Source organism: Phascolarctos cinereus, unplaced genomic scaffold (genome assembly GCF_003287225.1).
Source record: "Phascolarctos cinereus isolate Bilbo 61053 unplaced genomic scaffold, phaCin_HiC Scaffold_5;HRSCAF=322, whole genome shotgun sequence".
In the NCBI taxonomy this organism is placed as follows: Eukaryota; Metazoa; Chordata; class Mammalia; order Diprotodontia; family Phascolarctidae; genus Phascolarctos; species Phascolarctos cinereus.
Genome location: NW_027555958.1, coordinates 224,857,882 through 224,882,181, shown reverse-complemented (window position 1 = coordinate 224,882,181; position 24,300 = coordinate 224,857,882). Strand labels below are relative to the sequence as shown.

Below are 24,300 nucleotides of genomic sequence, written 5' to 3'. Positions count from 1 at the left end.
CTTACCTGGACTACAGCCCCTAAAGGAAGGAAATTACAAGATTTCTAAGCTGCTGAAATGAGAGGAAGGGCAAGAAACTACAACCTCGGGAGTGGGGTCATGAAAGAGGGTAGGGAAACATGTCATGAGATGGATGGTGCCATAGGTATCCTCTAAATTTCTCACCTTGGGACAAAGCTTTAGTCACTGTGCCTTAGTTATAGCTCTGTGCTTGGGTCTACAAAAGAATAATGTCCCAGTTTCCTTGCCTTTTCTCTTCATAGCTAAAACCTCAAAACATAAGGATAAGGCTATTGGGGGAGTCATAAATTTCTTCTGTTTTTTCTAGTAAATGAGATATTCCAAATGAAAAGATTTTTACAATGTAATTTCCTTTCTACCTTTCCTGCTTCTTCATCGTTTTTCTGTGCTTTACTCAGATTGCACCAGCCACTGATTTGGAATAGCTTTACGGAGGCTAACTTTCAGTTTTCAACTTCTGGTCTTTCTGTATTTCCACTGTTTGCAGAGTATGACTAGCCTACCTTGGACAATTATTAGTGGAATATAAATCTGTCATTTTTGAAGAAAAAAAATCAAGGCCACACTTTTGTGTGTGTGTGTGTGTTAACCCTTTAGTCCCTATTATTTTAAGCAAAACTGAGCATTGGGCCCAAACTGGGAATCATGACAATGTCTCTGCAAGGCCTTGATTCACATTCAAGCCAGAGAAGAAGCAAGGTTTGGGGAGACATATGCGATCACTTAAATACTGTACACATTGGGGATCATTACAAAGAAGAAAAAAGTCAAAAGTAAACAACAAAGCCACTTGAAGTCAAAGTCTTTACACGATTTAGTGTGACCTCTTCCCTAGTGCAAAAGTCTGTGCCTTAAGGCCTTGAGGGAGAGGATGCTTTACAAATGGGATGGCTGTTTTATAGGTGTCTCCTGTTCTGGAGCTTGTCAATGAGTGAAGTCCACCGTTCCCAGAAGTCATCCAAATCTGGTTTTCTGTTTTCAGTTAAGCAAAGAATAAGCACTGGATGAGTTTTCCACGGATGAGCTGGTTGTTTCTGGGGTCGACACGTTGTATGTTCCTGTAAGACAAAGTAAACCAACAGGTAGAAGCTGTACTTCAGGTGGAAAGTAGATGCTTCCTATTTTGCCCACCAGAGGAAGCTGTGCTCTAATGGCGGGGTAAACTCTAACATGCCTTAAAATAAATTGGAGGGTCTGGATCTTTCTCCCAATTATCAGAATACTCTAGACTAGAGCTACATTTATTGCTCTCAAGCATGCATGGCAGCAGGAAAGCCCCGACTACATTTCATGCCACACTGTCAGCCAAAGAGCAGCCAGATCTCTACAAAGCTCTGAGTGTAGCTAGCTACCCCCACAAGCTTGATCCAAAGCCACTACATGCACAGGACAGGAGGGGCTGGAGTTCCCATGCTTGCAGTAAGTGGCAGGCTTGGTCAGAGCTACCCCTTTTCTCCTTTTGGTTTCTGTGACCTGGACAAATAGCAAGGAAGGGACTAGAGGGTGAGAGGCAAAGAGTGGAAAGAACAGAAGGGAGGAGAGGAGGAAAAAAGGAACATCAAGGTAAGGCTGGGAAAGAAGTAGAAGTGTGAAGGAGGAATTCAGAAGAAGAAGTGCTAGGGGATAGTGAGGTGGTAGAATGGGAGCTGGAGTCGAGTGCAGGGACACACATGTATGTGTTTGGGGAGGGGGGTCCCAACCCTACCATCAAAATCATGGACTGCAACAGCCAACAAGGCTTCCATCACTGCATGGGGGGGCCTTTGTGACTGCTGACAACATAAACCAAAATGATAGTCATTACTGAACACCAAAGAACACTAAAACTCCAGTGGAATAAATGATGGAAGAGAGGTCTATGCAGATATCCAGGGAGTGTCAGGCAGTCATTGGGCATTCGAAATTTCTATTAATTCTGTCAGCTTCCTGGCTTGTCTTCTTGACTACAGTCATGTCCATAAATTCAACTTTCAAAACTAGATTTAATCTGGATAATTCTAATAAAGGCTTGCATAGGATTTTATTGTTTTCTTTTCTTTTCTTTTCTTTCTTTTTTTTCCCCCAGGCAATTAGAGTTAAGTGACTTGCCCGGGGTCACACAGCTAGTAAGTGTCTGAGGCTGGATTTGAAGCCAGGTCCTCCTGACTACACTTCAGGGCCCATGCTTTATTCATGGTGCCACCTAGCTGACCTTATGTTTTCTTTTTGGTTTAAATTATATGGATAATTGCAACTGTGCAGCCCTGACTTACAGAGTTCCTTGAATTTCACTTTTTCCCTGAACTTCATTTTAAATATCAAATAGATCAATTTACTCATTTTGTTTTCCTTGTTTCCAGTGATTGTACTTACTCATATCAATGACTGTCTTGATATTGGCAGTGTTTTATTGGCAACATCTTTAGAGGGTTTAATCATTTCTATTTCAGCCTGTGAGGGTGGTTTATTTCCAAAGTAGAAGGTTGGTTGCCCTTTTTTTTTTAACAAATAATCCACCAAAAATGTAGAAAACATTCTACCCTCTAGAAGTATTTGTCAATAAGAGGCTTTTCCACAGCTTGTTTTCAAACAAAACATCACAGCATGTTCTCTACTGGAAATTTTCTAGATTTGGGCATGTGCAGTATCTCATCAGATTTGAGGATGATGGGGGATACTAGTGACTTCTGAGGATGTTCTCCCTGCTGTCTTTTTTTTTTTTCAGGATAAAAGTGCTAAGCATTTATCTTGCCAGAATGTGTTCTGCATGCCATTATATTCTGTGCAATTCAGATTACTTTGTGCAGCTTGAAAAAGTTGAACTTTCAGACTTTCACATTTGTATCCAAACTGCAAGTCTGGACAGAAATATGGAGCCCAGATGGATAAATTTAAGTTTTTCAGAGCTGTAGCCCCAAACCCCTCCAAATACCTGTGAAAAATGACTCTAAACAAATTCTAGAGCAGCAGAGTTGTAGAATCAGATCCTCTTGAGGCAATCATCTAAGTGAGCTCAAAGCAGATGGCACTGAGGCTCACAAAGGTGACTTTCACATTAATATATAATACAGAGTGCAAAAGTGCCTATTGATTTATGAATAGAATCACTTGGGAGGGAACAATTTGTGTGTATGTGTGTGTGTTTATATGTGTGTGTGTGGCTGTGACACTAAAGTCATAGATTTCTTAAATCATATCTAGAATCCCAAGACATTATTTTATGCCCACAAGGCATAGGAGTTGCCACATTGTAAATAATTGCCTGCTAAAATTTCCCTTCACCTTAAGTCAGATTTTTTTTTAAGTAGACATTTATCTGAATTTATTTAAAATGAGCACCCTGTCCCTTGCCCCTGGTCAAATAGTCATTACTCTTTACATATAGGTCCTAAAAGTGTCAAGGAAGTTATCACAGGACAAGGAACTCATCCGCTTAACTAACTTGAGAGTGCCTAGAAGTCACTGCATACCTGTTTTACCAAACAAATTGTTAAATCTTCTCGATATTGGAGAACTCATGGAAAAAACAGGAGTGGATGAAGCCAGAGATGTCGACTAGAAGGCAGAAAAAAGCATCATTTAGAAGCACTGCAATTTTGTTTAGGGCATGAAACTAGTAAGGCCACGATCCAGAGCTGAATTTTGATGGATTAGCTTTTGTCTCTTCAATGACCACGGCTGCATCCTTAGCCCCAACCACCAATCAAACAAATGTACACTTAGTCACAAGGGGGATCAGCAGAGAAAATGTGGATAGGTATACATTTCAATTTTTTTTCAAAGTGTAGCATCAGATACCAGGTATCCATCATGGGACACTAGAGAAATAATTCTTATTAATAAAGGCCACCAGGAATCTCTTTATGTATGGTTAGCACATTACATTGATGTGTAATAAGTTTATTTTTTTCCAGAAAGAACTATAGCTATTAGGAGTCAAATTATTTCTTTAGGTCTTAGATTTCCCTAGTACCTTAATTTCTTAATTTTGACTAAATTATTTAATTTTATTTGAAATTCAATTTAATATTAATTGAAATTAAAAAATCATTGCCTTAGGTTGTCCACATTCATGATATCCCAGTTTAAGGATCTCCTGACTTCATACTAATTAAAATTCAGTGTCTGTGCTTACAGAGGCCAAAGAAATGGGGGGGGGGGAGAGGCTGAAACAATTTCCTTGATAACTGATTTCAGTATAAGTTCCTCAAGGGCAGACACTGTTTCATTTTGGTTTTCTATCGCTAGCGCCTAGCTCTAGTGCATCTAGAATTTAGTAGGTGCTTAATAAAAAGAATGTTAATTGAAAAGACTGGTTTGAGGGATCCTATATTATCTGTTTCCATGGATCAAAGCCATTGCTTAGCTCTCTACTTGGCCGCTTATTACATGGGGGCTACCCGTGAAAAGCAAAGAAAAATCTCCAGAAAGAAAGAATATACCTTTGTGTGCTGTGAAGACCATCTGGATAGGGAGAATTTATGCAGCAGAGCTTCCTGTACCTGTATTGTTTGAAAGAAGTCATCAGTGAATCGGTTAAGCACATTACAGGATATCCTAAATTCAGGGATTTAATTGCTAGAGCACTTACCTTCTTGTCCCAGAGGCATCCAAACAACAAAATGAATAATCCCTAGGGGAAAAAAAAGATTTGACAAATAAGTTTGCTTCTTCTCAGTTGTAAGGGGATAACAGTCACAGTACCTCTCAATAGAAGGCACTGTACTTTCTACTAACTGGTAGGTACACTTGCATTGTGCTGCTTTTTTTCAAAGCCTGGAATCAGAGAAAGAATGTAATGAATTATGATACAAGATGCAGATAGATAGACATAGCTGTTTGTCTGACCAGCTGTTCGTCTGTCTGGCTGTCTATCTATCTATCTATCTGTCTGTCTATCTATCTATCTATACATATAGAATCTATATAAAGAATAGAATCGATCAACAGAGTTCAAATACTGCTTGTAACTTGCACTGGTTGTGTGGTTCTGGAAAAGTCACATAACCTTTAGACGTTCTGGATAGCTTCTGAAAATCTTTCTCAGACTATCATTTACAGAGAAGATGCCACCCAGTTCTAGTGCAAGGAATTTCCTTATCTGGGTGACTCCTTATTCCAATGAAATCTCAGAACCAGTCCCTATTTCTAGGATTGAAGAGTTAGAGCTAGAAGAAAACTCAAAGACCATGAAAATCAAACTTCTTCATTTTATAGATGAAGAAACAGGCCAAGAGGCTAAGTGACTAGACCAAGCACACAGGGAGTAAATGGTAGAGTCAGAATTTGAACTCGTGTCCTCAGACTCCAAATTCAGTGTCCCACGCACAATGCCTGTTAAAAGGGAAATAATGGCATTCATGGATTTTCTAAATCCTTGTGATAATCAACCACTTTGTAGGAGTGGTCAACTAAATGAGTCTCTAAAAAAGATGACACTGGTAAGTGAAGAGAACATTTTTATTTTTAAACAAGGATAAATTCAACTAAGCAATGTTTTCTTCAACCTCCTTCAACCACTCACTTCCACACCAGCCCCATCCCTCTGGTGAACTATGTTCCTGTTGGTTAATCTGTCCAATTCTTTTATTATCACTCAAATGGTTGGGAAGTGAGCCTGGGTCTGTTTAAGTGATGAGAATTGCTCAGATACAAGGGTATACCAAAGAATCGTGTGACAGAACATGCAATGAACTTTTACATGTGTGTATGTGTGTGTTCAGCTGAATTAAAGACATTGTTGCTTTGGAGTTTGGTCCTGAAGCTGGGGTGACCATAACTGGTGACAAATCTAGGGTTTGGCCTTGTGGCAGCTTTTCTAGTGCCATAGCCCTGGGCATCCTCCTGATGGGACCATTCACCTCCAGGTTCCATGGTCCTGTTGCATTCCATGGCTTTTAGGGGGGTAGGGATGGCTTGGTATCTTCAACAAGAAGGGGGCTAAATGTGGCTTAATTGGTGGAGTGCTGGACTTGGAATCACTGGGGCCTGGATTCAAGTCTTGACTTTGACACTTACTAGTTACATGATTATGGGTAAATCACTTAGCATCTGAGCTTCAGTTTCTTTATCTGTAAATTGGGGATAATAATAACTGATAATTATGCAGAGTTCAAGTTTGCCAAATGATGAGTGTGTATACATAAGCGTATATATACAAATGTATATGTACACTATATACACATTTGTTATCTTATTTAAGCTGTAAAGTTTAAATTCCTCACAGCCCTGTGAGGTAATACTATAGGCATTATTATCCCCATTTTAAAGATGAGGAAACTGAGACACAGAGAAGTTAAACGACTTGCATAATATTGCTTAGCTGGTATGTGTCAGAGGCAGGCCAAATAATGCAGTGTGGTATACTGGGTAGTATACTAGACTTAAAAGTCAGGAAGGCCTAGGTTCAAAACTTTCTTCTTATATTTTTAGCCATGTGACCTTGGACCAACCATTTCTTTAGAGGTCAAATGAGATAAGGTGTGGAAAACGCTTTATAAATATGAAAATGAGATGTAAACAAATATGTACTTATATGTATATATGTTTGTATATGTGTATATATATATATATATGTATATGTGTGAATATGTATGTATAATATATGTATAAATATCTGTTTTTAATCATGAAATTGACCTAGGTGGTATTTGTAATTACATTGGCAAAGTAGGTTCCCAGATAAGAGAAAGCATTTTTCCTTTTCTATAATATTAATAGGAAGGAAACTTTCTATTGAGCATGAATCTGCACTCTTAGAAGGAATTCTTCTGAGCTTCCTGCATTTGGGGCAGACAGCTTCCCTGGACCAAACTCCTTCCCAATTTCCATTCTTGCTTTTGATTCTGTCATTAATGAATCGCAATGGAATGGAGAAAAGAAAGGCCTGTGCTCAAAGTAGGCCTTGGTCACTGACTAGCTATATTACCTAGGAGTATAATTTCTCTGAGCATCAGTTTTCTCATCTGTGAACTAGGGATGATAATTGTCTCTACTCAAAGGGCTATCGTGAGGGTCAAGTATGTAAAACACTCTGTAAACTTTAAAACACTACATAAATATCTGTCATTATTAACAATCACAATGTCTTATAATAAAGTAATAACTTACAACAGTAATAAGTGGTAACACCTCCTCCCACCCCTCAGCCCCTTTCACCGAAGCACTTACTTGGAAGGCATTCAGTAGGGTGAATACAATGTGGAACACAGCACTGCTTCCCTGGAACACGGTGGCCAGTCCAAACCCCCAGGTGAGTCCTAGGAGGGGAGTGAGGACACCAATACTCTTGCTGATCTGAAACAGACTGTTCTTTTCCTGAATGCTTGGCTTGTCTCCAATGGAGGGCCTCAGGATTTTGGTGATGACCACAAACGTTATGGTCACATTTATGACCACAATGATCAGCGCAGGAATCACAAAAGCCAGGAGGGCCTTGGTGTCATCCCAGTTGAGCCAGCAGGCATTTTTCCTCATGTACACATCCTTTGGCTGGGTGACCCCCACCGTGATGATGGAGATGACCAGCGGGCAGCCATAGCCCAGGGAGAAGGCAATCGCCTTCTGGATAGACTTGCTTGTGTCATGGAGGATGAAGACCAGGCGGTAGAAAAGCATGAGACCCAGGGTCAACATCCAGAAGAAGACACTGAGGTAAAAGAAGTGGATGAAGAAGGTGGCAGCCACACAAGCTGTTTCACTGAATAGGTAGTGCTGGTCATGAATGGCAGCAGATACAATGAACCAGGAGTCAGCAATCAGGAGGGAGGCCGCAATGTTTACGATACAAACATGGCGCATGTAAGAGGTGCGGTTTTTGGTCACTGATTTCCAGACAAAAGCTTCAACAACGAGACAGGCTGCTAGACTCAAGATGGAAAAGCCTAGGCCGATATAAGAAATAATATCCAGCAGTATTTTTAGGAGGGAGTTGGGGTCAGGAGCATCAGGGGACATTAGGATGGAAAATGAGGTTAAATGATCACAGGTGCAGAAGACACTGTCCTCTTTCATTTGCTCAACAAAACACCCACTGTCGTCCCATCCCCCCGTGCGGTTGGAGAGGTGATAGTTCCAGAAGACACACTGGGGTGCCACCAATGACAGGTCATTTTTCTTGAACTTCATTGAAATCTTGAATTGTTTTGTCACACCGTGGCTCACGGTGGTTGTCATCACCAAACCATTCACGAATTTCCTGTCCTGGACACTCTGGGGCAGGATAGCTTTTAGAGTTGGGTATGCCAGTGTGATGATGGATGAATTTGGCTCCAGGCTTTCTATCTGATGCCTGTCAATGACTACCTGGCCCCAGAGATTGGAATCGGGAAAGAGAAAGTGCTGGTCATAGTTGCTCATGTGTGTGGCTGTAGTCATGAGGCCCTTCATTTGCACGTTGGGGTGCACAATGAAAGGAGCGACACTGACTGTCTCGTGCAGCGCTCTGGAGAATCTCTCCACAGACTCCAGCAGCCGAGAGCTCTCATTGGCCTGCTGCTGATACAGAACTTGCCAGGTGCTCAGCATGGACTTGTCAAGAATGACATTGATGGTAGAGAGCACATGCTGTAAGAGAGATAGCCCAACACAATAGAATGTAAGCTCCTTAAAGTCAGACATTGTTTAGTTTTTGAATTAGTATCCTTAATGTCCAGTACAGTGCATAGGTCCTCAACAAATACTTCAATTCAAATGAATACAGTTAGGAAGAAACAGAACATTATACTAGAACCAGAGTTTGTAACTTTTTTGTTTATCCTGGACACCTTTGGAAACCTTTGGACCCCTTCTCAGAATGATGCTTTGAAATGCAAAATAAAAGTTATAAGATTACATAGAAAATCAATTATATTTGAATAAAGATTTAATTTTTTTTCCATTGTGAGCTCATAGACACCCTGAAATCTATCCACAGAGTTTTGGAGGGTCCATGGACACCAGGTTAAGACAAATTTGCCAATTTTGTTAATGTCAAATTTTGAGTCAATAATGGGGGAGAAAAAGAAAATGAAGGTAGAATAAATAATGTAGAATTAGAAGATTAGAGCTAAAACGGCCCACCATGAGCAGCAGGACTGGCTGGCAAAGGCCCTGGATAACTATTCCTCTCCTCTCCTCTTAGGTCTGTTAAGTTCTCTTCACCTCAGATACGAGGAGAAGAAGAAAACCAGATTGCTCCAGTGCTGCCACTTGCTCCCCTGATCATGACCTCTGCCCTTTTCCCTGTGATATTCAAACATAACACTTTGTCTTTGCAAAGCCCTTATCACTCACTGCAAGTACCTAAGAGCCTCAACATCTTTGCATAGACTGTCTTGCCACGACTGACTACTTGCTTGCCTCAATTCCACATCATAGTAGGTGGCACAATGGTTAGAGGATTGGACTTGGGAGTCAGAAAAACTAGAGTTCAAATCCTGCCTCAGACAATTATCATCTGTGTGCCCCTGGGCAAGTCAATTTCTTTGTGCCTCAGTTTCTTCACTTGTAAAATGGGGAGAATACTTCCTAAGGTTGTTGTGAAAAACAAATGAGATAATAATTGTAAAGCACTTAGCATACTTTGTTGTTCTGTCATTTCACTTGTGTCTGACTTTATGAACCCATTCAGGGTTTCCTTGGTAAAGATACTGGAGCGATGGGTCATTCCTTTTCCAGCTCATTTTACAGGTGAGGAAACTGAGGCAAACAGGGTTAAGTGACTTGTCTAGGGTCACACAGCTATTAACTATTTGAGGCCAGATCTGAACTCAGGAAGATGAGTCTTCCTGACTCCAGGCCTGGCACTCTATCTATCTAGCTTATATGCCTGGCATATAACAGATGCTATATAAATATTGGTTGTGAATTATTATATTATTAATTATTAAATAATAAATATGAATTATTATAATTATTACCTTCCTGAGTTGATATGAGGATCAAATGAGATGATAACAATAAAGTGCTTTAAAATTTTAAATAATTATGTAAATTCTATTATTATTATTATTATTATTATTATTATTATTATCTTAGAATCCTTAGCTTCTTTCAAAGCTCAGCCCTGGTATCCTCCTCCTATGGAAAACCTGCCCTGACTCTTAGACATTAGCACTCTCACTAATCTCAAATTATCTTCTATTTACTTCTCTGTTTCTATGTTGTATTCTCCAGTTAAAAGGAAGCTGTCTTGGGAACAGAAAATTTTTGTTTGCTTATCTTTGTAGCCATCTACAGTATCTAACATGGTGTAAAGCATATAGCAGAGGCTTAACAAATGGTTACTGAATTAAAATGACTCATAGAAGCTTTTCATTCAATATGGCCTGTGTTTTTGGGAAGTGGTCATGCTTCTTACTATTTTCTGATACAGAAATGGGCAGGTGCCAAAGTGAATTTGAGAAAAGTACCAGAAGTCCAAAAGACTTGGAACACTAGAGCTGCAATTGGCAGTCCATGCATTGGATTTGACCAACGTTACCTGTAGCATGACCTTGACAATGACAAATTGACCAAGAAACTGACCTAGCACAGGACTGTCCCTTGGTGGTATCTCCAGAGAAGATTTGTTACAGAAATGAAAAAAAAAAAGATGCTGAGTTAATCATAGAATCACAAATGAAGAGCTAGAAAGGATACCAGACATCATCTGTTCCAACTTCCTTTCTTTACAGATGAAGACACTGAAGCACATGGAATAGAATGACTTTTCCAAGACCTCACTGGTGATAAGCAGCACAGATGGGATTTGAACCCAGGAGCCTGGAGTTCATTTCTCTGTACCACACTGCTTCCTAATCGATGGGAGTATGTCATATGGATTGAAGACATGAAATCCAAACAAAGCTCTTAAAGTTTGGGAGTATAACTTACTGTCATCATATCCATATTCACTTGGGTTGGGACTGTGGACAGCAATTCCAGGATGGTAATGATGGCTTTCAGGTTTCCAGGTGATGATTTGATCTCATTTTGCACCTTCCCAGTACTACTGGACAGATTCTGAAGGTATGGTAACAACTTCTCTTCTTGTTCAGGGCCCATAACCAGAGTCTATGTGAGAAAAGTCACCAGTTAGTGAACAAGTTGTATTTCTTCACAAAGCTTCTCAAATGTAGCTACTAAGCGTCTGACATCGGATTTGAACTCGGGTCTCCCTGACTCCAGGCCCAGCATTCTATCTACTGTGTCACCTAGCTGTCCATAATCGGTTAGGTAGTGTGTTTTTAGGCTGGAAAGGCAGATTGAGAATAGTTCATCAAGGGCCGTAAATCTCAGAGAACTTTATATTTGATCCTAACAGTAACAGAGAGCCATTTATCAGGAAGAAGTCCCATGACTACACCTGTGTTTTGGGAAAATTTTCTTTGTTAGCTGTGTGGAAGATGGATTAGAGAGGAGAAAGACTTGTGACAGAGAGTTCAGTTAGGAGAAGGCTATAATAGTCTGAGCGAGAAAAGTCAAGGGCCCAAACTAGGGTAACAAATGTGTACATGGGAGGAAGTAGACAGGTACAGCAGTAACAACCTGTAAATGGTAGCAGACCAATGTTGGAGTCAGGAATTAAATTAAATTAAACTAATTAATTAAATTTAATTTAATTAAGGTGGATTTAAATCCCACAGACATATTTTTTGTCTGATCCTATGCAAGTCAATTAATCTAAGTGGCACAGTGAACAAAGCACTGGGCTTAGAGTCTAGAAGACTCATCTTCATGAGTTCAAATCCAGTCTCAGACACTTCCTAGCTGTGTGACTCTGGGCTAATCACTTAATCCTATTTTCCTCATTTTCCTCATCTGTCAAATGAGTTAGAGAAGGAAATGGCAAACCACTCCAGTATCTTTGCCAAGAAAACCCCAAATAGGGTCACTGTTGGACATGACTGAAATGACTGAACAACAACAAAACCCCAGAATATTTGAGAATGCTTTAAGTTGCAGAGTAGCTGCTGCTCTACATTGTTGGAAGGAGTTTCTTCATCGGGAGTTCCTTTTCCTATGGAATTAATACTGATGAAATTATAGCTCTGGACAAAATAAGTATAATATCTAGTGCTGATACAGTGCTTTGAGTTTTGCAAAGCACTTTATACACACACACACACACACACACACACACACACACACACACACACACATAAAGTCTCATTTGATCCTCACAAACAGCCCTGGAAGGCACTACCTATACCTATAATCCCTGTTTTACAGATGAGGAAACTGAGGCTCAGAGTTACTTTCTAGCAATCACACAGCTACTATATAACAGAGGTCAGATGCCAGCCCATGACTCTCTGCTTCCAAGTAGAGCATTCTTTTTACTACAAAAATTCAAGCTAACATGTCTGCCTAGGAATAATTTTATTAAGATTGTCTTGAGCTGTCTATATAGATGAATTCCGAGAGGTACTTTTTCTTTATTTTTCCCCAGAACTGGAAGAGGTAGTAGGTCTAGAGTACACTTGGTGATAAAAAGAAGCTTCCCTGGCAGAGGACTTATCTTTGGGGGCATATCAGGAATGAATTTGATTAGATTTGAAAGAAGAAGCATTGAGTTAATTGACATGAGGGATTTTATCCTATGGGATTTGTACATGGTGGAAAGGCCACATAAAGAGCCTGAGAAATATTTCAAGGTCACTCCACAAATGAGCCTCTCCTCTCCTAAGCCAGCCCTCTAACGGGTCACATTAATTTATATTAGGATTTTTTTCTTTTTGCATTTTAAATGTTATCTATCCTCCAGCTTTTTTAAAGGCAAAGTTTTTGAGCCTCATAAACTAAAAGATAATCCATTCTTCTGACTGCAGGATGAAAACAGAAAGAAAAGTCTCATATGCACCAAAATATTTATAGTAGCCTATTCTGTAATCATAAAGAATTGTAAACAAAGTAGACACCCATAGTCTGAGGAATGATTAATCACACTATGGCCTATGAATGCAATGGAAACGGCCGCACCACAATAAATGAGGATTACAGATATATTTGAGAAGACTTATATAAACTGATGCAAAGTGAAGTAAGACAAACCTGGAATATAATACATCATGGCTACCACAATGGAAGCCAAAAAACCTACACGAATAAAATGATGTTGTGTAGTTATAATAGTGAAGATTGATCACAGAAAGAGATAGAAAAGAAGTGCCTCCCTCCCTTCTTTGCAGGGGTGGGGAACTACATGGAGCACTGTATATACTATTGGAATTGGTGGATGTATTGGTTAATTTTGCTGAATGGCTTTTTCCTCTCTATGATTCTGGGTAGCAAAGGTAAAGACATATATTGGAAACTATAGGTGATATTGAAACAAAAATTATCAGTAAAAATTGAACAAAAAGAAGGATGGATCAGGCAGATTCTCTTCCCTCCAAGGAACTTTTGCCAAGGCTTCTCCAGATATAGTCAGAGAGTAACTATTATATTTTTATGTATATATATATATAATATTTTTAATATATAGTATATCATATACAATATCACATATCTAATATATCATATAATATAATATATAAAATATGGAAATCATATATACATACATGTGAATATTATATATGTCACAGTGGTATTATATATAATATGGGAATATTACATATACAATATGGGATTATCATATATAATTAATGTATAATATAATATAACATGATGACATAATTATAAATAATCATATATAATTATATAATTTGTGATTATATAACAAATAATTATATAATTATAAATAATAATTCTATATAATGCATATGACATGGGTATGTTGTGTGTGTGTGTGTGTGTGTGTGTGTGTGTGTGTGTGTATGTGTGTGTGTATGTTTTTACATTTGGGAATTACCTTTGTCATGCCAAGCAGATAATTGATTGGTGCAGAGATGCAATTGTTGTTCTTTACTTTCCATTTGGAGTCTTCGCATATGTAAGTGATGATTCCACCCACTCCATGGTCCAACTTGTTATGGATGTTTGAAAACTGGCACAATTTGTGAATCATTTTCCCTGGCTTGCCATTGCCTATGATGGGATCTTGGCATGTGATATTCTCCTCTGTAGGGGAAAGAAAATGAAGTCATGGGAAAAAAGGAGTAGACACTGGAATGGTCTTTGGTAAAGTAGTAATATTTGTCAGTTCATTTCAATTCCGTTCAATAAGAATTTATTAAACTCCTACTACATGGAAGGCAATGTAGGAGGCACTGCAAATATCTTCTCATCTCTCCCTCTTAGAATCTTCATCTTTCTTCAAGCTGCAATCTATTTTAAGAGTGCTGGTCCTGAAGTCAGGAAGACTCATCTTCCTGGTTCAAATCCTTACTAGCTGTGTGACTCCGGAGAAGTCACTTAGCCCTGTTTGTCTCAGTTTCCTCAGCTGTAAAATGAGTTGGAGAAGGAAATGCAAACCACTCCAGTATCTTTGCCAGGAAAGCCCTGGCAAATGGGGGAGTTGGACACAGCTGAAATGACTGAAAAACAACAACAACAAGAAATGTGTAAGACACTGTGCTGGGCAGTAGGGTTTCATCACTGGAATCTTGGTCTGAGTACTCCTTTGGCCCTCCTTCTGTTCTTGTCAGAGAGTGGAGTCAGGACCAAGAGTGCACTCAGAGCTTGCTATGTCAGGCCTAAGTGGTTTTCCTAGTGCTGGACGACTGCATGGGTGGAAACAGTCCCAAAGCTCTCGTAGAAACAAGAAGGGTAGCTGGATGGTACAGTGAATAGAGTTCTAGGTCTGGAGTCAGGAATACCCAAGTTCAAATTCAACTTCAGAAATTTGCTAGCCCTGTGATCCTGGGCAAGTCACTTAACTTATGTCTGCCTCAGTTCCCTCAACTATAAAATGAGGATCATAATAACAGCTACCTCCCAGGGTTGTTGTGAGGATCAAACGAGATAATATTTATAAGACATTGGCAAACCTTAAAGTGCTATATGAATTTTAGCTATTATTAACTCTAAACATGGCCCTCATTACAAAGACAAAACCAAACCAAAACATAAATTGGCTCAGGTATATCATCTTATATGAATCTCTTCTGATCCCTATACTTGTTAATGCACTCTCTGTCTCTCTGTGTCTGTGTCTCTCTGTCTCTATCTCTCTCACTCTCCCTTTCCTACTCTACCTCTGTCTGTCTCTGTCTCGCTAGCTCTGTCTGTCACTGTTTCTCTCCTTTCTTCCCTCCCTCCCTTTCCATACCTCTGCTCTCTGTCTTCTCTCTCTCTCCTTGTTTTTGTCTCTCTGTTTTTCATTCTCTCTCTTTCCCTCGCTCCTAAAGTTATCCTATATTTCCTTGTCTGGGGGTTTGTTGTATTTCCAGAGGGATGTAAAAAGTTAGAAAATCAGCAGTTCTGCCCTTTGGATTGAAGTCCCAGCAGCATTACGGAAGTCACAAGATGTTGGGTCCAGGTGACGTGGCTGCAGTGTGGGAGAGGAACAAAATGGGCTCTTACCGGGAATGAGGTGAAGAGGGACCAGTGCACTCTGGACTGATTTGTTGACTGAGTTGACGAAGATACAAGATACCTGAACTGTTTCCGAGCACCAAGCAGTTGTGTTTGCCATTAAACTGTATTTATAGCAGGCTCGATTTTCTTGAGCTTCTTTTACTAAAGAAAAGGAGATTTACAGAGGTTCACAGTGCAGCCTTGAATATGGAAGGTGTTTAGTCCTCTTTAACAAGGGCCAGGTGGACGGGATTTGGCCAACCATCTATCTCTCTAACACAAAACCTTTGCTATAATGAGGCCATTCTCTTCACCATCCCAGGAATATGCTGATTATTGACTTCAAACCTTAACTTCTACTATCTCTCCTACCACAATGCTCTTCTCTGTCCTTTTAACTTAATTGAATCTCTTTTTTTTTTTTAAATTGGGATGGAGTTTTGGACCAATGATTTCATTGGTGATGGGAACTCCTGTTGCAGAAACTCCTTCTACAAAAGTGTATCAGCAGCTCATCAGGTATAGTGGAAAGAGTACTCACTCTAGAGTTAAAGGATCTGGGTTTGAATCCTGCTTCTGATGCCTTTGTAACCTTGGGCAAGTCACATAACATTCCTGGGCCTCAGTTTCCTCATCTGTAAAATGAGGGTGCCATTACAGCTCTAGAGCTATTACTCAAGAGTCAGAAAATTGCCTAGGACACTAAGAGATTAACAAACTTGTTTGTGATCATGCAGCTACTGTGTTTAAGAGATAGGTCTTAAACTTAGGTCTTGACTCCAAGCCTGGCCTGTTATTTATGGTGCCATATTTAAAGGGCCTGTTAATCCCTACCTTCTACTTGAGGCCTTTCTTGACTGCTCAGGCCCACACTGATATCCCTGACCTTTGAAGCCAAATAACATTTATTTTCTATATTATAGGCAGCTAGGTGGCAAAGCGGAAAAATTACTGGGCCTAGAGTCGGAAAGACCAAATTCAGATCCAGCCTCAGACACTTACTAGCTGTGTGACCCTGGGCAAGTCACTTAACCACTCTCTGTCTCTCCTCATCTGGAAAATGGGGACAACAACAACACCTAACTCCTGGGATTGCTGTGAGGACAAAATGAGATAATATTTGAAAATCACTTCACTTTTAATATTATAGTATCATTAATATAATTATTTATTACAATTGTATTATATATTATTATATTGCTACATTATACATTTTGTACAATTATAATTAATTATAATAATTTAATATTTAAAATTATAATTATTAGTTGATCGTAATTATTAGTTATATTATTATTAATATAATACTTATTCACTTATAGATTTGTATTATTTCTTAACTATTCCATACATACACATCTTGTTCCCCAAACAGATTTTAAACTTTGAATCTCAAGCTTCTTTATATGCTCTTTCATCAAATGAGGAGACACAAAAGCCACTAGAAAGTGAGGATTGTTTCATTCTTTGCCTTTGCATCCCAAGCATCCAGCACGGTCTGGCACATAGCAAGTGCTAAATCAATGCTTGTTGATTGAATGGGAAATGCATAGTAATTGTTTTATAAATACTTAGATCTGAGAGACTTTTCCATTAGGAATTTTTAGAAATATGAGATTTTAGAACTTACAGGACCAGGGAGATTATCCAGCCCAACCCTTATCTTTTTATACATTGACCTAACTTGATTCTTGGGTTAGAAACTTTGCAGGGGAATTGCACTATGCCCCACAAGCTTCCAACAGGACAAAGATTTGTGTAAAGATGAGATAGAGGGATGCAGAAACAACCATCAGTGAAACGGATACGCTGGCCTTCCTTGACTCTAAGTATGTAGCAAAATACAGTGGCAGCCAAGGATTATTGAATCTGTTGTTGTTACTCTTTTTGCCCACCTTCCTTGGCATCTTGTCATCATCTTTGTGTCTTGCCTATATCCCCATGCATGAAGCAGCATGATCAGATGATGTAGTAGTTGCTCTTACCAGCGGGAAAGGACAAGCCATTAATTTGGAAAGTTACTCTGTAGTCTACAGCCTCATTTATGCAGCACTGTAAGTGACAGACGCCCCCACAGGGAACATCAGCTTCCAAGGGATCAAGCAGGATGTCATGCTTCAGCGGCAATGGATAAACGGTAACGTCCTTTGTGGCTATGCTGTAGGAGCTCTTATACCTAAATATGCAGTGATAAACACCTGGATGGAAGGAAGCAGAGAGAGGCTAGTAAAAAAATTGACTCAATCATTCTTAGGGTGGTGTTATTTCACAATGTCTGTCATCATTGTTGATCATATCCCACTGGAAAAATTTAGGAGTAAAGATACATGTGCATTGTACAGTTATCCCTGTCACAACACAACCTTCCCTATTGCAGTTTTGATATATCGTGGGTCCGCATAAGAAATTAAATCAGAATTTTGGAGGAGTTCTGCAGAAGCTGTAGAAAACATGTGAAGGCCAGTAGACAACTCAGAAAAAGTTCAGAAACTCAGAAATGCATAAAATATATGTATAATATTATATAATATCAACCCAAATTTTATAATAATGTACTGTAAACTCTATGAAAGAAAAAAGAAAAAAACTTCAGACTTCTTCTCTGGTACAAAGGGTGGGCCAAAAAATTTCATGAGGATTTTCCAGATCGTGGGAGTGCTGCTTCCTTAACCCCAGCAATACGGAAAGAATAACTGTACTATGATGATAATATGACAAGTGAAATTTACATAACAACTTAAAGTTTACAAATGACTTTACTTATACATGATGTCCCAAGAGACTTAGTGAAGTTTTAAACTATGGAAATTTAAAGCTTCCATAATCCACAGCTTAAAACTCCACTAAGACCTTTGAGACATCATGCACTTCCTCATTTGAACCCTGAATCAACAGTGTGAAGTAAGTACTTCAAATATCATATTCCTATTTTACAGATGATGGAAACAGACTCTGAAAGGTTAAATGACTTTTCCATGTCCATATAGCTAGTAAGTCCGAGGTGAGATTTGAACATAAGTGTCTCCTGACCCCAAGTCCAGCACTTTGTTTCTAATTATAATGATAATAATAATAAAAATAACTCTAATTTTAATTATAATATCATGACAAGCTGGTAAAAAATAATCAGAAATGTTACAGGAATAAATAAACATCACAGAGCAAGAGTAAATGCTGATACCAGGTATAAGTTTTTGGAATCATCAAATATAATTGAAAGTAGCTTACTTGGGAACACAACCTATAGAACTACAAAGATCTAAGAATAGAATCAAAAGGCCCCCCATGGGAGTGGTCTACATGAATTTGGTTAACATTATGTTGATGAAGGAACATTGAAAAAGTGTCTGAGTCATGCAGACTGGTTTGCAGGAATAGTGGGGTTTTATAATAAATGTAGTTTCATTACCACCGGAGACTATAGAAGGGTAATCTTTAATGAATTTGGATTTAGTGATCAATGTAGGTTAAGTAAGGAGATGGTAGAAATTGCGTAGCATATCACTGAGGACTCTAAAATTTAGCACCTATCAAAATATCTAGCAAGACACGACCTGATGGCTAAAATAATACATCAGATGCTCATTTTCCTTCATTCACTAACTGACCACAGTTCCCTGTACTATGAAGAAAGACCTTAAAATATTCTAGAGAGTTCAACTAACACTGGGACTAGATTATTATCATGCATTGAACTGTTGTCCACAATTGCCTGCATTTCTCTTGAGAGAAACAGAAAGGATAAGGGTTCTAAATTCTGTCTGATTCTGAATGAGAACCGAATTCATTGACTGGCTTGGTACTATAGGACCAAGAAGTGCTCCCACCCAATGGAAATACGAATCATCCACAGCTTCTGCTCTGGTTGCTTAAATTTTGGCTTATGTACTAAAATAATAAAATCACATCTAACTGAAAAAAATTATTAAAAGCTGAAGTACAACATTTTAATAAACAGCACCATCCCAAATACTCAGAACTTCCAAGCTACATAGAACACAAAAATGTTCGATGCACGTAGACCTGACTGAGGAGACTAAAATTGTGTAGGAACTTGACAGGATACATTCCATCTCTTTTGTCCTATCTGCAAATAGATTAAGACCAAGGATGTTTTCAGGGGGCCTACAGAGGATGAATTTACATCCTAATGTTTTTTTAACTACAACCACCTGCGCAATAGTCTACAGAACACTGAATATATAGGAATAACATCAGGATAGTGACTAGACCTTGGACTGTTTTTATCTGAAACTCATTGAGAAAGCTAGGTGGCACAGGGCAGCATGGTGGTGCAGTGTCTAGAGAGCCAGGCTTGGAGTCAGGAAGACCTGAGTTCAAATCTGACCTCAGATACTTACTTGCTGTGTGACCTTGGGCAAGTCTCTTAACCCTGTTTGCCTCAGTTCCCCCATCTGTAAAAATGAGCTGGAGAAGGAAATGGCAAATCACTCCAATATCTTTGCCAAGAAAACCTCATGAAGAGTTGGACACAACTGAAATGACTGAACAACATTGAGAAAGATGGGCAGAATGAAATAATAAAAAAATTACTGCTCATATTACTCTAGCGCTTTATAGTTTGCAATGTGTTTACTTCATAACATCCACAAGAGGTTGCTAGCATAAATATTATTGTGCCATTTTATAGATAAGGAAACTGAGGCTAAGATTTGCTCTGGGTCACACAGCTAGTAGATTAAAGAGCTGAGGCTGGAACCCAGGTCTTCTTTCAGCTGATTGCAAAATCCAGTGAATTTTTCACTGTGCCATACTTTTTTTTTTAAGCATGCATTTATTTATTTTTATTTTTTTGGCTAGGCAACGGGGTTAAGTGACTTGCCCAGGGTCACACAGCTAGTACATGTCAAGTGTCTGAGGCCGGATTTGAACTCAGGTCCTCCTGACTCCAAGGCCGGCGCTCTATCCACTGGGCCACCGAGCTGCTCCTATACATGCTGTTTTTGTAGCAGCTTCTGCTCAGCCAAGTACTCAGTGTGACTACCCAGCTAGAAAAACTGAGTTCCTTGTTGCTTCCTTTAGCTTACAAATGAGGGTACTGGTCAAATAAATATCACACACCAACCAGCAGAATCATGATTCAGGGAACCTGAATCCCATTTGCTTCAATTATTTCTTCAAGAGCAGAATAGAATGTAGTTGGTAGAACACTAGGCTTGGAGGCAGGATGACCTGAATTCAAATCCTGGCCTCTCTACTGCTTATGAGATGACTTTGAACAAGTACCTTAATTTCAGTGAGCTTCAATTCCCTTATTAGTAAAATGAAAATAATAATACTTGCTGTATTAACCTTACAGGTTGCTGTTGGCTCAAACAAGCTGATGTATGTTAAGCTTTTTGAACATTTATAAATACTATGTAAGTATCAGTTATTATATTGACATGATATGTTTAAGTGAAAGGAGGCCTCTGAATGTGTCATTCCTTCTGAATGTTGTTTCAAACATCACTTCCTTCTCCCAACTTTAATCGGGAAAGATTTTTGGCTCTGAGTGCATCTGGGTGAGGTCATCTTATCCAAATCCTATCCTCACCTATGCCATTGATACCATAGCCATCATTATCTGTACTACCCACGAAGAAAGTTTATTCTCAGTTCCTGTCCTCTGAAGAAGTTATCCAGAGCTGTTCTGTGAGGCCCAGAGTGGTTGCAGTAGATTATCTTAGGCAGCCAGAGGGACCTTGGCACCTGACAGTCAGGAGACAGAAATGGCAGGAAATGGGAGAAGACACCAAAGAAATACCTGGTCTATAATCTTGCCTAAGCTGACCTTGGAACAATCAGAGGAGAAAACATTCCAGGTATATTCTTCCCTGGCCCAAATGGATTCTTTTCCCTCCCTGAGGGTGTTGTGGGATTTCTGTCTCCGTGAAGGGCCTTGTGTCCATAGGTCTCTCCCACAGGTCTCCACCTACCTTGTTAAAAGTTGATTTGTGGGTGTCTTTGTATTGCTTTCCTTTTGCAAGACTGTGATGCTCACCTCATATATCAGCATCACTAATTGTGGCTGTGATCCATAGTGTCCTTTGTACTCAAGGACTAAAATACCCCCTTGATATGGTCTATTTACGGGAGTGAAATGTGAACTAATTACAGCATTCTTTTTTTTAACTTTATTTTATTTTTAATTAATTTATTTTATGGAATAAAAAAAGCATTTAAATAACATAGCATAATAAAAATATGACTGCACATGAAACTGCAAATCTATTATGTACAACTTGCTATTCCTTTCAAATATATAATAAAGTTATTGTTTCTTTTTTCTAGCCCAACAGTTCAGTACATTCTGAAGGACAAGAACCCTTTAACCAATTTCTTTACCGCAGAGGAGTTAAAATACCAAGTGTTCTATTCATATAAAAAGTTATATGTGTGTATACATATACATACATTTTTATATATTATATATATGTATGTAAACACACACAGATATCTCACTGGTTTCCTAGTACTGCTGTAAAAAGAATTGTCTGCTATAAATATTAATAGCAGCACTTTTTATAGTAGCTTAAAAAGTAGAAACAAAGTATATTCACATCAATTGGGGAATGATTAAACAAAATGCACAGTGCATGAACATAATGTAATATTACTTCTCTATAAAAATGAATAGAATTTATATAATTATATATTATTCATATAATTTTATATATTTCATATTTATATAAATATTATACCATATTATATTATCCATATATCTTATATAATTATATATAATATGATATGATAATGTTATATTATTACAATTATTAATATAATTAATTAAGAACATAAGAATTGACACAAAGTGAAGCAGAACCTGTAATGCGATATATACAACAACTATAGCAATATAAATGGAAAGAACAACAAAATAATTAGAAAGAACAAACAAACTTGGCCCTGAAGAGGAGATACAAGAATTCTTTAGGCAGCTAAATAATAGAGTGGTAGAATACTGCACCTGGAATAAAGAAGACATCAGTTCAAATCTGGTTTTAGATACTTACTAGCTACATGACCCTGGGTAAGTCACCTCTGTTTCCTCAATTTCCTCAACTTTAAAATGGGGATCATGATAGCACCTACCTCTGAGGGTTGTTGCGAGGATCAAATGAGATAATATTTAAAAATCACCTGGAACATAGTAGGCACTTAGTAAACGCTTGTCCCCTTCTCCTTGCTTTGCAGAAGTGAGGGACTATGGGTGTGAAATATTTCATATAATGTTGGATTTGGTGTTAATAAATTTTGCTGAATTGCTTTTTTCCCTTTATTTTCTATTTTTTCATTATATGAGATAGCTCTCTGTATGGTATAAATAAAAAAAAGATATCAATAAAAATAAAACAAATAAAAAACACTTTCCACAAAGTGATATAGTAATAGCAGTAGCTAACATTTACAGGTACTTGCTATGTTCCAGGCACTTTGCTGAGAACTTTACAATTATTACTTCATATATGGCCCTTCCACTCACCGTTCCATTCTCTTGTTGCAGTCTCTACCATAAGCACTGATTCAGCTCTGTCGGGATATCTCTTGGTGACATAAAACTTTGGGCTTATTTTGGATCCAGCTGAGGTGTTCCAGAAGACTGAGTCATAGCTACTCACATCGCTGATGCATCTTATGGAGAAATTCTGTCCTTCAGAAATAGCAATCAGGTCTGGAGTTACCGTCAGATTGGCTGAAAAAAGCAAAACAAAAACAGTGCCAAAAACATCAGTCTTTTTTGGTAGTATCCAGAGGGAAAACCTCTTAGGATAAAGATGGCTACAATGGACCGTCCTGTCCTTGGTCTGGACAAGATGGGGCCCTCAGTGTTCCGCTGTTTGATTAGTTTCCAGTCTGTTGCTGATGGTGCTTTGAGCCACACGTTTCCACCACATCCCCTCGGAACTTGTTCACTTCCTCTTGCGGCTTAGAATTATATCCTGATAATCAGCAGTGACAAAAGGCTGAAAATTCACAGGTGTTGACCTCTAACCCAAGTCACACTGCTAACCCGCTCATTCCTAGCATCCTAACGTGGTTACATTAGAGCAGAGAAGAAAGAAACCAAGTGAGTGAGGGAATTCTAAACTCTATTAGATTGAACTGAAGGAATCAGAGGTGTTAGAAGGGAAGGCTGGGGGTGAGGTTAAGTGGTGAAGGAGAGGAGATGATCACGGTATTAAAATATTTAAAGAGCTATCACATGGAAGAGGGCTGACCTGTTTGGTCCTAGAAAGAAGAATTAGAGTCAGTGAGTTAATGTTATAATTGGACATGGGAAGTATGTTTGAAGATTTCGGTTTCACGTAAGGAAAAACTCCCTAATAATTATATCTGTCCCTAAGTGGAATAGGCTACCTTGCAAATAGTAAGATTCTCTATGTAGTCCTAAGTATTCCTTTTTCAATCAATGATATTCCTATATCAGTCATCCATCAGCAAATATGTTCTCCCAGTAGTACTATTTATTCCCATAGTCTTCAGGCCTATTCTTTCTTTAAAACAATTTTTGTTGATAGCTTTCATTTTTATAATTCCTATGTATTTATTTATATCCCTTCTTTTATTCCCTCCTAGAGAGTTATTTCTCAATAATGCTTTTTTTAAAGAAAAAAAAAGTTCCACAAAACAAATAAATGTATCAAATCCTTATGGCTTTGTGAGTTTATTTTTATATTTTTAGCTGGACTGGGTTTTTTAATTTAAAAAATTTTGTTATTTTTTGTTTGTATTTCACCTAGATTTCTTTCTTTTTCTTTTTTTTTTTTTTTGAGGCGATCAGGGTTAAGTGACTTGCCCAGGGTCACACAGCTAGTAATGTATCAAATGTCTAAGGCCACATTTGAACTCAGGTATTCTTGATTCCAGAGCTGGTAC

The 24,300-nt window shown here is 38.5% G+C and overlaps 1 protein-coding gene across 1 annotated transcript in view; it reads right to left on the bottom strand.

Annotated features, from left to right (window-relative positions):
• Positions 1 to 811: 811 nt before the first annotated feature.
• ADGRF5 (adhesion G protein-coupled receptor F5) overlaps positions 812 to 24,300 on the bottom strand; it is an 83,737-nt gene continuing 60,248 nt past the window's right edge. The window contains 10 exon segments of the mRNA XM_020993882.2: positions 812 to 1,079; positions 3,471 to 3,555; positions 4,443 to 4,502; positions 4,592 to 4,633; positions 7,171 to 8,565; positions 10,855 to 11,034; positions 13,814 to 14,022; positions 15,427 to 15,582; positions 17,406 to 17,618; positions 22,907 to 23,116. Coding sequence (XP_020849541.1) covers positions 1,000 to 1,079; positions 3,471 to 3,555; positions 4,443 to 4,502; positions 4,592 to 4,633; positions 7,171 to 8,565; positions 10,855 to 11,034; positions 13,814 to 14,022; positions 15,427 to 15,582; positions 17,406 to 17,618; positions 22,907 to 23,116 — 2,630 coding nt within the window. The 3' untranslated portion in view covers positions 812 to 999.